The sequence below is a fragment of the Crocodylus porosus genome, unplaced genomic scaffold (assembly GCF_001723895.1).
Source record: "Crocodylus porosus isolate Cpor-Errol unplaced genomic scaffold, CroPor_comp1, whole genome shotgun sequence".
Classification (NCBI taxonomy): Eukaryota; Metazoa; Chordata; order Crocodylia; family Crocodylidae; genus Crocodylus; species Crocodylus porosus.
Window position 1 is genome coordinate 412,650 of NW_017728936.1, and position 9,789 is coordinate 422,438.

The 9,789-nt window shown below is 51.1% G+C and overlaps 2 protein-coding genes and 1 long non-coding RNA gene across 4 annotated transcripts in view; 2 read left to right on the forward strand and 1 right to left on the reverse strand.

Annotated features, from left to right (window-relative positions):
• Positions 1 to 1,404: 1,404 nt before the first annotated feature.
• On the reverse strand, positions 1,405 to 8,521 carry LOC109317970 (RNA pseudouridylate synthase domain-containing protein 4-like). The gene is made up of 7 exons (XM_019546940.1): positions 8,350 to 8,521; positions 7,700 to 7,865; positions 6,629 to 6,830; positions 5,125 to 5,218; positions 4,876 to 5,026; positions 2,977 to 3,074; positions 1,405 to 1,980 (listed from the first exon to the last, which is right to left on the reverse strand). The coding sequence occupies exons 1-7, from the start codon at positions 8,494 to 8,496 to the stop codon at positions 1,774 to 1,776; spliced, it is 1,065 nt and encodes a 354-aa protein (XP_019402485.1). The 5' UTR covers positions 8,497 to 8,521; the 3' UTR covers positions 1,405 to 1,773.
• Positions 6,420 to 9,789, forward strand: part of LOC109317972 — a 23,315-nt gene continuing 19,945 nt past the window's right edge. The window contains exon 1 of the long non-coding RNA XR_002103155.1: positions 6,420 to 6,430. This is a non-coding gene — a long non-coding RNA (uncharacterized LOC109317972). The remainder of the gene's footprint in view (positions 6,431 to 9,789) is intronic.
• HYLS1 (HYLS1, centriolar and ciliogenesis associated) overlaps positions 8,748 to 9,789 on the forward strand; it is a 13,870-nt gene continuing 12,828 nt past the window's right edge. Inside the window, exon 1 of one of the 2 annotated variants that reach the window (XM_019546941.1) lies at positions 8,748 to 8,850. The gene's annotated coding sequence lies outside the window, so the exon portion shown is untranslated. Of the gene's footprint in view, positions 8,851 to 9,359; positions 9,579 to 9,789 lie in introns of those variants that run through there. The other variant, XM_019546943.1, reaches the window with a different exon arrangement.

Consider the following 9,789-nt stretch of genomic DNA (forward strand, 5'->3'; position numbering starts at 1 on the left):
TTGCAGTCTGGCCCATAGGCAAGTATTTTAAGCAATAAGTAGGGGCCAGGCTGGAAAGGGCAGTGCCCTCCTTAGTCAAGCAGAGCATGCGAATTCCAGCCACAGACCATTGAAGTGTAACAGGTTAAAGCCTTCCCAGGGTGCTCTCAATCCCTGGCCCTCCCTAGCCAGCCAGCTTTTAATGTCTTCCCACTCATCCCACCTTTAAACTGGGTATGTGTGCGCAAGGGGCAGTGGAGTGAGGGGAGATAAGCTTCAGCGAAAGCTCTTCACTGAAGGCTGCTTCTCACCCAGACATCAGAGGGGAACCCTGGACCGGCACAAACTGATCTACATCCCCCCTACAGCCACACAGCATCTCAAAGTAACAGCCCTACTTGAACTTAGCTGCATGTCATGCAATAGCAGAAGCAGGGGAGCTAATCTCAGGTATGTCACTAGGCTAGAGGGAAGGCTAGAAGTGGAGAGGGTGCACCATAATTAAGCTCCCTTTGGAAGAAAGCCACAAAGAAAAAAAAGGAGACAAAAGTGGTGGGGAGGGACATGACTGCAGAGAACCACCCATGCCCCTATCCCTGGCTGGCCTGAACTGAGTGGGTCTCACATTTCTCCAGCACATTAGTTTCTGCCTAAAGATCACACACAAGCTGGGTTCATTCAAGCACAGGAGCCAGATTGCCTCCTGCCAACCTGGAGGCAATGTGAAGAGTAGCAGGAATTTCAGCATGTCTATCCAAGGGCATCGTGGGTGGGTGAAGTGTCCAAAGCAGTGTCCTGGCCCTGGGCAGTCCCTTGGCCAAAGCAAAACCAAACTGCTGCCACATTTACCATTTGGTTTCATGTTCAGACTCCCACAAGTATGAAGAGCTGGTGTCACAGGCAGGGACTGGCCCATGACTAACTGCCTCTAGGACATGTTCCCAAGAGAAGGCAACAACTTACCTGATCAGCAATTCAGAGCTCTTGTTACCAGTCTGGAAGGGCTGTGCTGTCCCAGCCTCAGTCAGGGTGGACACTAGTTATGTGCTAGTTCTAATAGTGTGAATCAAGCTAATACCAGCCTGCAGTTCCCTATGGAATTGAGTGAGAGAATGGAGAGGGCAACAAACCCATGACTTTACCCCACAGCTCCAAAACCCTGTCTCTCCACACCCTGGTAAAGGGGATCCCCAACATTGAGAAGGAGTGGAAAACAGCCCACTCAATCACAAGGCAGAATTTGCTACCTGCCCGGTAGAAATCCAAATATGATTTCTCAACACAGGCACTGAAAAATGGACCAGAGGTGACATGTGGCATGCTAGTGCCTCCTGCTGCTGGCAGCTCACACCACAGCTGCCGGTAGCCCCAGGGCCCACACAACTTGGCTTTTTTGTATGTTAAATGACTCCTGGCAGACCATCACTGCTGAGAATGAGACCAAATCATTTACTGTTTGGAAAGAAGTTTACTTCTTGGGTTTGGACTCCTCTGATCAGTGTCTGTCAAACCTCTGCTGGCTGCTTAATGGCAAACTACTGGGTTCTTCCTGACTCCAGTAACATGTCTGCACAGATGCTCAGTAATAACCTCCCTTGGGGAACTGAACAGCCTCAGATCAGCCAAGCAAACCAAAATGCATGCTGTCCCGTTGTTTTCCTTCAGCAGCAGAGAACACTGATCTCCTCACATTGCTTCTTCCAAGGCAGGTAGCCCTGTGCAACTGGGGAGCAAGACTCCGTAGAACTGGCTCCACGGCAGCTGTAGGGACAGACAGACAGCTGCAGCCTTGTCTCACTTCTCTTGGAATTCTGGGACCTCCAGCTTCAGCCGTTCTATTGAGTTTTTAAAGAAAACAGGGAGCTTGCAGACCAAATCAATCTGCTTGTCCCCTCTGGTCCCCAAGGGCAGGGTGAGCCCATGGGCATGCAGGTGGAGGGGAAGGTGACGTGCTTTTGCCTGTTCCAATCCCAATCTCCTCAAGGCATCCTCAGGAAGCTTCTACACAAAAGACAGATGGATGACAGCAGTGCTCAAATATTAGGTGATGCCCTACACCCTTCCCCATCCACCACACTACTGAAGACCACAGAAAACAAGACCTCTGTGAGCAATGCAAACTGCAAGTGCAAGAGACACAGAATGGCCAGAGGCTGCCAGGCACCACCAGGGCCTACGAGATACCTGCCTAAGGGAAGCTTCCTAGGAGCCCTACATTGTTACCCCTCTGACCCACTGACAAACAGCATGGTCTGTAAGCCAGGATAAGGCAGAAAATAGGATCTCCCATTATCATTCCTGTCCACCTCACACAGAACAAAGCATCTGAGAATTTGAGTTGACTGAGGCCACAGGATCTGCTTGCAGCCCCCACCCATTTCCTGGGTAAAGAGGCTCTGGAATCCTCAGGGGGGTGCCCACTTACCCTTGTGAGATGCCCCAGCTCTGTGGGGTGCAGAGGTCACCCACAATACCTCTTTAGCATATCCCCTCCACCTTTTGCTTAAGAAAAGAGGCTTTGGGGACTTCCTAGTGGTGGTGATGCCTGCAGCCCCCAGAGAGATACCCCAGGATCTTCCTTGTGTGAAGGGAACCCATCCTCTTAGGGATAGAGCGAAGCATTATTATGACACAGATACATCGTGCCTGCAAGGTCATCTGGATACTGGACCACACAAAGTATCCAGCAGGATATTTGGGACTGAGCTCATTGGCCTCTGTTCTACTCAAAGCCTCAAACTCAGAACAGCTTTCACCTGCTGGAAGGCTGACTGGATAACTCCGGTTCCTTGGTATGGAGGAGCTAGATGCAGCAAGCTCTATACAGGCAAAGGTTTACTGCCAGGACAAGATTAGCAACATGGCTCCTACCAGAGTGGGGAGTCTTTCTAGGGAGCTGGGGTTGCAGAAGGAACACAAGGCCCTGCAACTGTCTCTCCCCCACCCCCAAGGCCCAGCAGCTGCAAATCCTTTTTTCATCATTATGCCCCCCCTTACCTGAGGTGCCAGCTTGCTGCAGTGTGAGTATTTATGATCCCCAAGGACCGGACACCCCAGGCCATACGCCAAATGAACCCGAAGCTGGTGCTTCACTCCTGAATGAGCAAGAGGTGGGAGGAAAGGGAGAAAGGGGCAGAAAAAACAGATGTTCAGGCAAATGAGACCCAGGCTGTGATTTAACATGTCCATTACCCACCCAGACTGTCTGCCAAACCCAACCAAAACTCAAAATTGTGAGTAGGTATCAACTGGATAATCCTGTCAGGGCTCACTCCAGCAGCCAATAAGGTCTGCACCAAACAAGCACTCAAAAGGGAGCTTGGACATACAGTTGGTCTCCAAAAGCATGGGCATAGACCAGTTACTCTCACCTCTATCGTTGGGAAAACCTTTGAAAAAATTATTAAGGATCACATTTGTGGGAGTCCAGTGGGGAAAACAATGCTAAAGGGCAACCACCACAGATTCACAGCAGGTAGATCCTGACCGATTAACCTTGTTTCTTTTTACAACCAGATCACAAAATGCTTAGACACAGGAATCGAGGTGGATATCATCTACTTGGATTTTAAGAAGGCCTTTGATATGGTATCTCTTTATATTCTTATAGATAAACTGAGTGACTGTGATGTAGATGATTACATGGTCAGGTGGTGTCAAATTGGCTTAGGGGTCGCACCCAGAGAGTGGTGGTGGATTGGTCAGTATTGACCTGGAAAGATGTGGTCCTTGGACCAGCGCTGTTCAATGTCTTCATCAGTGACTTGGATGAGGGCATGGAAAGCACTGTGTCCAAATTTGCAGATGATACCAAATTATGGGGTAAAGTTAACATACCAGAGGGTAGGGAATGAATCCAGGTGGATCTGGACCGCTTGGAAATGTGGGCGGAACAAAACAGTATGCAGTTCAATAACGACAAATGCAAGGTGCTGCACCTAGGGAGAAGGAATCACTAGCACGCTTACAGGCTGAGGGAGGACCTTCTCAGCAGCACAGCAGCAGAAAGGGATCTTGGAGTCTCTGTTAACTCCAAGATGAACATGAGTTATCAATGTGATGACGTGATCGGTAAAGCTAACCGTATTTTATCATGCATTAGCAGGTGCATGACAAACGGGTCCAGGGAGGTGATACTTCCCCTTCATGTGGCATTTGTCAGGCCGCAGCTGGAGTACTGTGTCCAGTTTGGGCGCCACACTTCAAGAGAGATGTGGACAACCTCGAGAGGGTTCAGAGGACCACTCATATGGTTAGGTGCCTACAGGCAAAGCCCTATGAGGAGAGATTGAGGGCCCTGCATCTCTTCAACCTCTGCAAGAGAAGGCTGAGAGGTGATCTTGTGGCCATTTACAAATTTATCCAGGGGGCAAACAGCAAGGAATAGGAGATGCTGTTTACCAGGGCACTCCTTGGGGTAACTAAGAACAACAGCCACAAACTGATGGAGAGCAGATTTAGGTTAGACATAAGGAAGAACTTTACGGTAAGGGTTGCCAAAATCTGGAGTGGGCTCCAAGGGAGGTGGTGCTCTCCCCTGCCTTGGGGGTCTGTAAGAGGAGGCTAGACATATACCTGGCTGGGGCTGTCTGACCCCAGTGATCTTTTCTGCCCAGGGCAGGGGGTTGAACTCTATGATCCGCTAAGGTCCCTTCGAACCCAAATATCTATGAATCTATGCTCCTTTCAGATCTATTTCAATCTTATTTAATAGGCTGCTCTGCCAAGTCCTGAATGCCTGGACACACCCAGGGTTAGCTTGGGTCCTCCTTTCAGGCTATGGTTGTCCCTCTCATAACAGTTACTTCCACAGAGGCAGTGAAGGAAGCTCACAAGACTAACAAATGAAAGCTCTGAGCATTAAACCTCCCTCCCATGGGTCACAATATGCCTTACCTGTGATCGGCTGGAGCTCCAGGAGGGAGCAAGAGGCAGAGCTAGCCAGAACACGGTATCGGGTCACTGCACGCTGAGCAGCTCGGTTCTTCCGCACTTTGACCAGCTTTCCTTCCTCAGAAGACAGGCGATAGTTTGGTGCCAGTGTCATCTGAACCAGAGGGAGAGGGTAGGTTAAGAGAAATACCTCTGCACATTAAGAGCAAAGGAAACAAAGGAGAGGTCCCTACTGGGGGTAAGTTCACCTACCTTATAGTGGGCCTTATGGCTCTGCACTTCCTTCTCCACAATGGGAATCTCTACCACCCCCTCTGAGGGGACTGGGACCCCCACACTGATTGCCCTGGGAAGAGAACAAAGTCAATAAGGGGCAGCTCTAGCCCCTGCAGGCCACAATCAGCTCTGTCAGGGAGGGGAGACGCTTCTTTTTTACTCCTCTCCTCTCTCTCCAAGCCCAGCTACAGAGGTCACAACCCTGCAAAAGAAGACTCTTAGTTGATGACAAACCAGTGTCCAGCACTCACAAGCAGCTGAAGTACAATTTTCTTCATGTCTCTAAGGGTCTTGTTATACCTTACACCAAGTTGCACAAATGTTACTCAGTGTTTTAAGTTTTGAGCAGTCAGTTTGAGCCCAGCCCAGAAAGCAGAAGCAGCAGTGGCAGCAGCCGGGCAGACAGGTTGATCTTTCCCTGCCTGCTCTCTGGGATGGACAGCATGGGTAGCCACAAGTAAGCAAAGGGGACAGGGGGATTAAGTGGGGAGGGGATCTGGGGATTCAGTGAGTTTGATCCAGGCCAGTGAAGGAAGCTGGGGGCGGGGGGAAAGAGATGTAGAAGAGTTACACTAAGGTGCAGAGTTGGCTATGCCTTAGGGTAACATGAGTTACGTAACACAGATCAAAGATAATCCTGTCATGGAGAGGCATAACTTTGAGCTGCATAATGCATGCTTGAAACTAGTTTCAGGTGTTAAGGTGTGGACAACCTGGGTGTTAAAAGCTTGAGGAGCTGCCCAAAATGACCATGCAGCAAGACCTTGGGGTCTTGTGGGGTCAGAAACAGCATCAGAGCCCAAGGTTCTACCCCCTTGCAAAGGTCCCATCCCCCGCAACACAGATGGCTGAAGAGTACAGGATGTCTTCTTCAGTAACTCTCCTATGAATGCCAGAGAAAGAATATAAAATCCTCCTACCCCTACAAGCTGTGTACACAGCCCCTACCACCCAAAGGAGCAAAAGGGGTAAATCTGTCTCCTGACTCATGCATCATGCATACAGCACATAGTAATAAGCAATTAGGCCTAGCATCTAAATGTTCCACGTTTGACTCCCCAGCACAGCTCAACCAAACCAGAGCAGACGGTGCTTCCATCACTCCCCATGGGAGTACACAAAAACATGATTACACATGGATAGTTCAGGGTCCATTCAGCAGTTCAAAGACAGTCCAAGCCATTGCCTCAGTGGTTTCTGTGGCCTACAGAAATCACCAAGGGAAAGCCATCTAGTTTCTAAGAGAGAGGTGCAGAGGCTTGAAGAATTACTGCCAGCCCTAGTTCCTCCCCTCTGTTGCCAGTCTCTGCAGAAACTCCAGTCTGCATGGGTGGGGGGAGACCATTCTTTCCTCTCACCTCAAACGGTGTTTCCTCAGAGCAGTGTGGGAAACATATACTGTTTCTGCCCACACTAACACTAGTCATCTTTTACAGGGCACATGTCCTTCCAACAAACCAAACCCAAAGACTTCTCATACCTGTATTTCTTCTCCACCTGACGAGTTTTAAAGAGATGCTGGATCTGATGAGCTATGTCACTGTTCCTTGCTAGCACCATCACACCTGTTGTCTCCTTATCCAGCCGGTGACACAAGTGCAGGGGTTCAGCTTTCATGCCATTCAGCATCTTTGCCAAAATGGGCAAAACATCCGTGATGCAATTTTTGACACCAGGTCCACCTGCATGATTGAAGGGGTAGCAAGATATTAAAAACAGGTTAGAGCATGCAGAAGAACTCCCTGGGGAAACAGCATTCCCGAAGCACAGAGCCAATGACAACAAGCTCTGTCAAGGAGCCTACAGAAAAGAACCTGGCATTTCATGGACTAAAACATCCTTTTGGAGACTTATTAGTCACACAGACTCTCACAGGCTAGGGCAGATTTGCTGAAACACTTCCAGATCTTAGCTTGACTAGCAACTCTGGGGGCTCTAGAACTCCAGCCACTGGGTTCAACACAGACTCACAAGACAAATGCACAGGACTTGCCCCAAGTGCCTACCCAAGCCATGCAACGTGACCCTAAGTTGATAATTATCATCACTGTTACCTTTAAAACTGAATCAGGACAGAAAACCCTAATATTATCAGGAAAGAGAGAGAAAGAGATTGAGAGAGAGAGAAAGGAGAGTGAATATGTTATTAATTCATCCTGCTTTCCCAGAAAGCTAATATAAGAAATATTATGGGCTACAGCTCCACTTCAGAGTCACTGCTGAAGTCACCATTAACCAGGCTCAATTTAGACATAAAAAATGATGGCCTCCATCACACAGGAAACTGGATTAGATAACAAAGATAACAAAGGTCCAGTCTCACTTCGAATTCTATGAATCAGCAGGATGGAGTCTCACAATGATTTGAGTGACAGTTGGAACTGAAAATCAATTAACATTACTTAAGGTAACACAGGACCAGATGCTCTGGTAGCCTACAGCGAAACGGTTAGTTAAGTCCCCATGGTGAGCTACTTCTCCCAGAACTGCTAATACACAATCGTAGCATCAATACCGGCACTGTACAACAGACTCTCTGCCCCCCACTCACCATGCACAGGGATGCCATAAGGCTTGTTAATCACCACAATTTTCTCATTCTGGTACAGGACCCCATTCTTTAGCGCTTTGGCCAGCACATTGGGATGAACCCCCTGGAGCTGCTTGCTGAACCTGTCAAGTTGACGGACCCGTCTCGAGAGCGGCGATTTGGGCTCCTGGAAAGATCAAGAATTACTATTAGTGGAGAAAAGATGGTTTTATGCGACAGGGGTTCAGGGAGCAGAGTTTAACTCCTGACCCTGCCACAAACTTCTTCTGCAACTCAGCTTACTCTCTGGGTCTGCTTCAGCCCCTCATTTCACATGGTGTTGCTAGAATAACATCAACAACGCATTAGAGAGAGGCTTAGTGTGTGAAAAAGATCGCAGGCGCTGCCCCACACTCCCATCACAACTGCCAGCCCACTGGATCTCACGTGACACAGAGGCCTGTGCCAAATTAATCCAGTGCCTACGTTTTCCTGACTAGCTTGGGTTTCAACATCTGCTGCATATAGGCCCAAGAGCCTGGAGACCAGGATATCATTTTAATCCCTGCTGAGCACAGCTCTCTGAGCAGTGAGGAGCAGACCATGGGAAGTAAGAGGCAGCAAGAGGTCAGATGAGGCTTTTGCCATGGCTGGGACCAAGGCGCTCTCACCTCGCCCCTCGCCTCCTCGCGCTGCTGAGCCCTCAGCTTCTCCGCCACCTGCTCCGCCGTGGCCGCGGCGCCCAGCGCCTGCGAGGCGGAGAAGGGCCGCAGCCCCGCCCCACACAGCTGCAGCCCGAACCTGCCGCAAGCCGCCATGTCGCAGCGTCCCCACCTAGGGGCAGAGCTCCGTGCCCCGCGCCGCCGGCGCGCCAATGAGGCGCCGAATCAGCAGGAAGCTCGGCGAGTCATCGAGAGAACGTGCGCAGGAATTGGCCGAGGCTTCACACCTTCCACCCAATGGCTAGGGACACAGCGGGGCGGAGGCGGGATCGCTCTCGCGGCACCAATGGCAGAAGACGGCCTAGGGTGGGCGTTCGGAATGCTATCCAATGAGAGCGCAGGGAGTTGTGCGACTTCGGCCCAATCACGCCCCACGATTTAAACGGCGGCGGACAGGGCGGTTGGCTCCGGCAACGGTCGAGCTCACCGACGCAGTCGCGGCGCGAGCAGGTACCGTGGCCCCCGGCGGTCCCGCGTCTCCCGCGCGGACGGAGCGCCCGGCCCGGCCCGGGGCTCACGGCGCCCCAGCTGCAGCGCGCGTTGCGGGGTGCCGGGCGAGTGGCTGCCCGGGCCCCTCACATGACCTGGTGGCTCGGGGTCAGTGATTGTCTCTGATATGTCCTCCATCGGAGGCCTATATTGAGCAGATTCTTTTTGGTGTTGGGTGGTGGAACCGGAGCTTGCTCCATCCACTCCATGCATTGACCTGGTAGTGTCGTGCTTCCAGGACCGGTGCCAAAAAAAAAAAACAGGAAAAAAAGCCCCGTGCCGGGCTCTCCGCCTCTGCCGGCCTTGCGGAAGGGTGAGAGCGGGGCCTGCCCGTGAGCGCGAGCGGCGGTAGTGCCGGCTGTGGCTTTGCTCCTCCAGCCGCTGGGGAGCGGGCGGCGGCGGCGGCACGAGCTCCTCTTACACGTGGCTTCACGTCCTCAGAGTAAACCGGGGCCGCTGTTGGACCCGCCTGCGTCTAGTTCAAAACCAGGACCTGCTTCACGATCTTGATCTAAAACGAACCTGGTTTTGTGGGGAGAGGAAAAACTTTGGGTTCTTGCAGTGCAGCCTCTTCCTCTCCGCCAAGGATCGCTCCAGCTCTTCTTCCTGTCCCAGTGGTCTCCAAGTGCTTCCACCTCGAATAGGGGTGCACGATAGAGATGTTTTGGGCCAATACCAGTAGCTGATTTGTAAGTAGCAGTACCTGCTGATTAGGGCTGTGCCAGGCTTTGGTGTCCAAAGTAGCATGTCCAGATCGAAGCACTGGCTTCGTTAGGCTTTCTGAAGTGGTTCGGAAAACTTTTGAAGCCACTTTGGAGATCCGGCCATAGGGTATAATGGGGAATCAATGAAACATCTATAACTTTGGGGGTTTTTTGTCTGATTTGGCAGAGGCTACCC

What these genes read in the sequence shown, in the direction of transcription:
- LOC109317970 (XM_019546940.1), bottom strand. Translation starts at nt 8,496, where the DNA reads ATGGCGGCTTGCGGCAGGTTCGGGCTGCAGCTGTGTGGGGCGGGGCTG. An exon ending in GCGAGGAGGCGAGGGGCGAG is followed by an intron (nt 7,866 to 8,349) that starts GTGAGAGCGCCT and finishes TGATCTTTCCAG; the next exon opens with GAGCCCAAATCGCCGCTCTC. An exon ending in CAGGTGGAGAAGAAATACAG is followed by an intron (nt 5,219 to 6,628) that starts GTATGAGAAGTC and finishes TTCTCTTCCCAG; the next exon opens with GGCAATCAGTGTGGGGGTCC.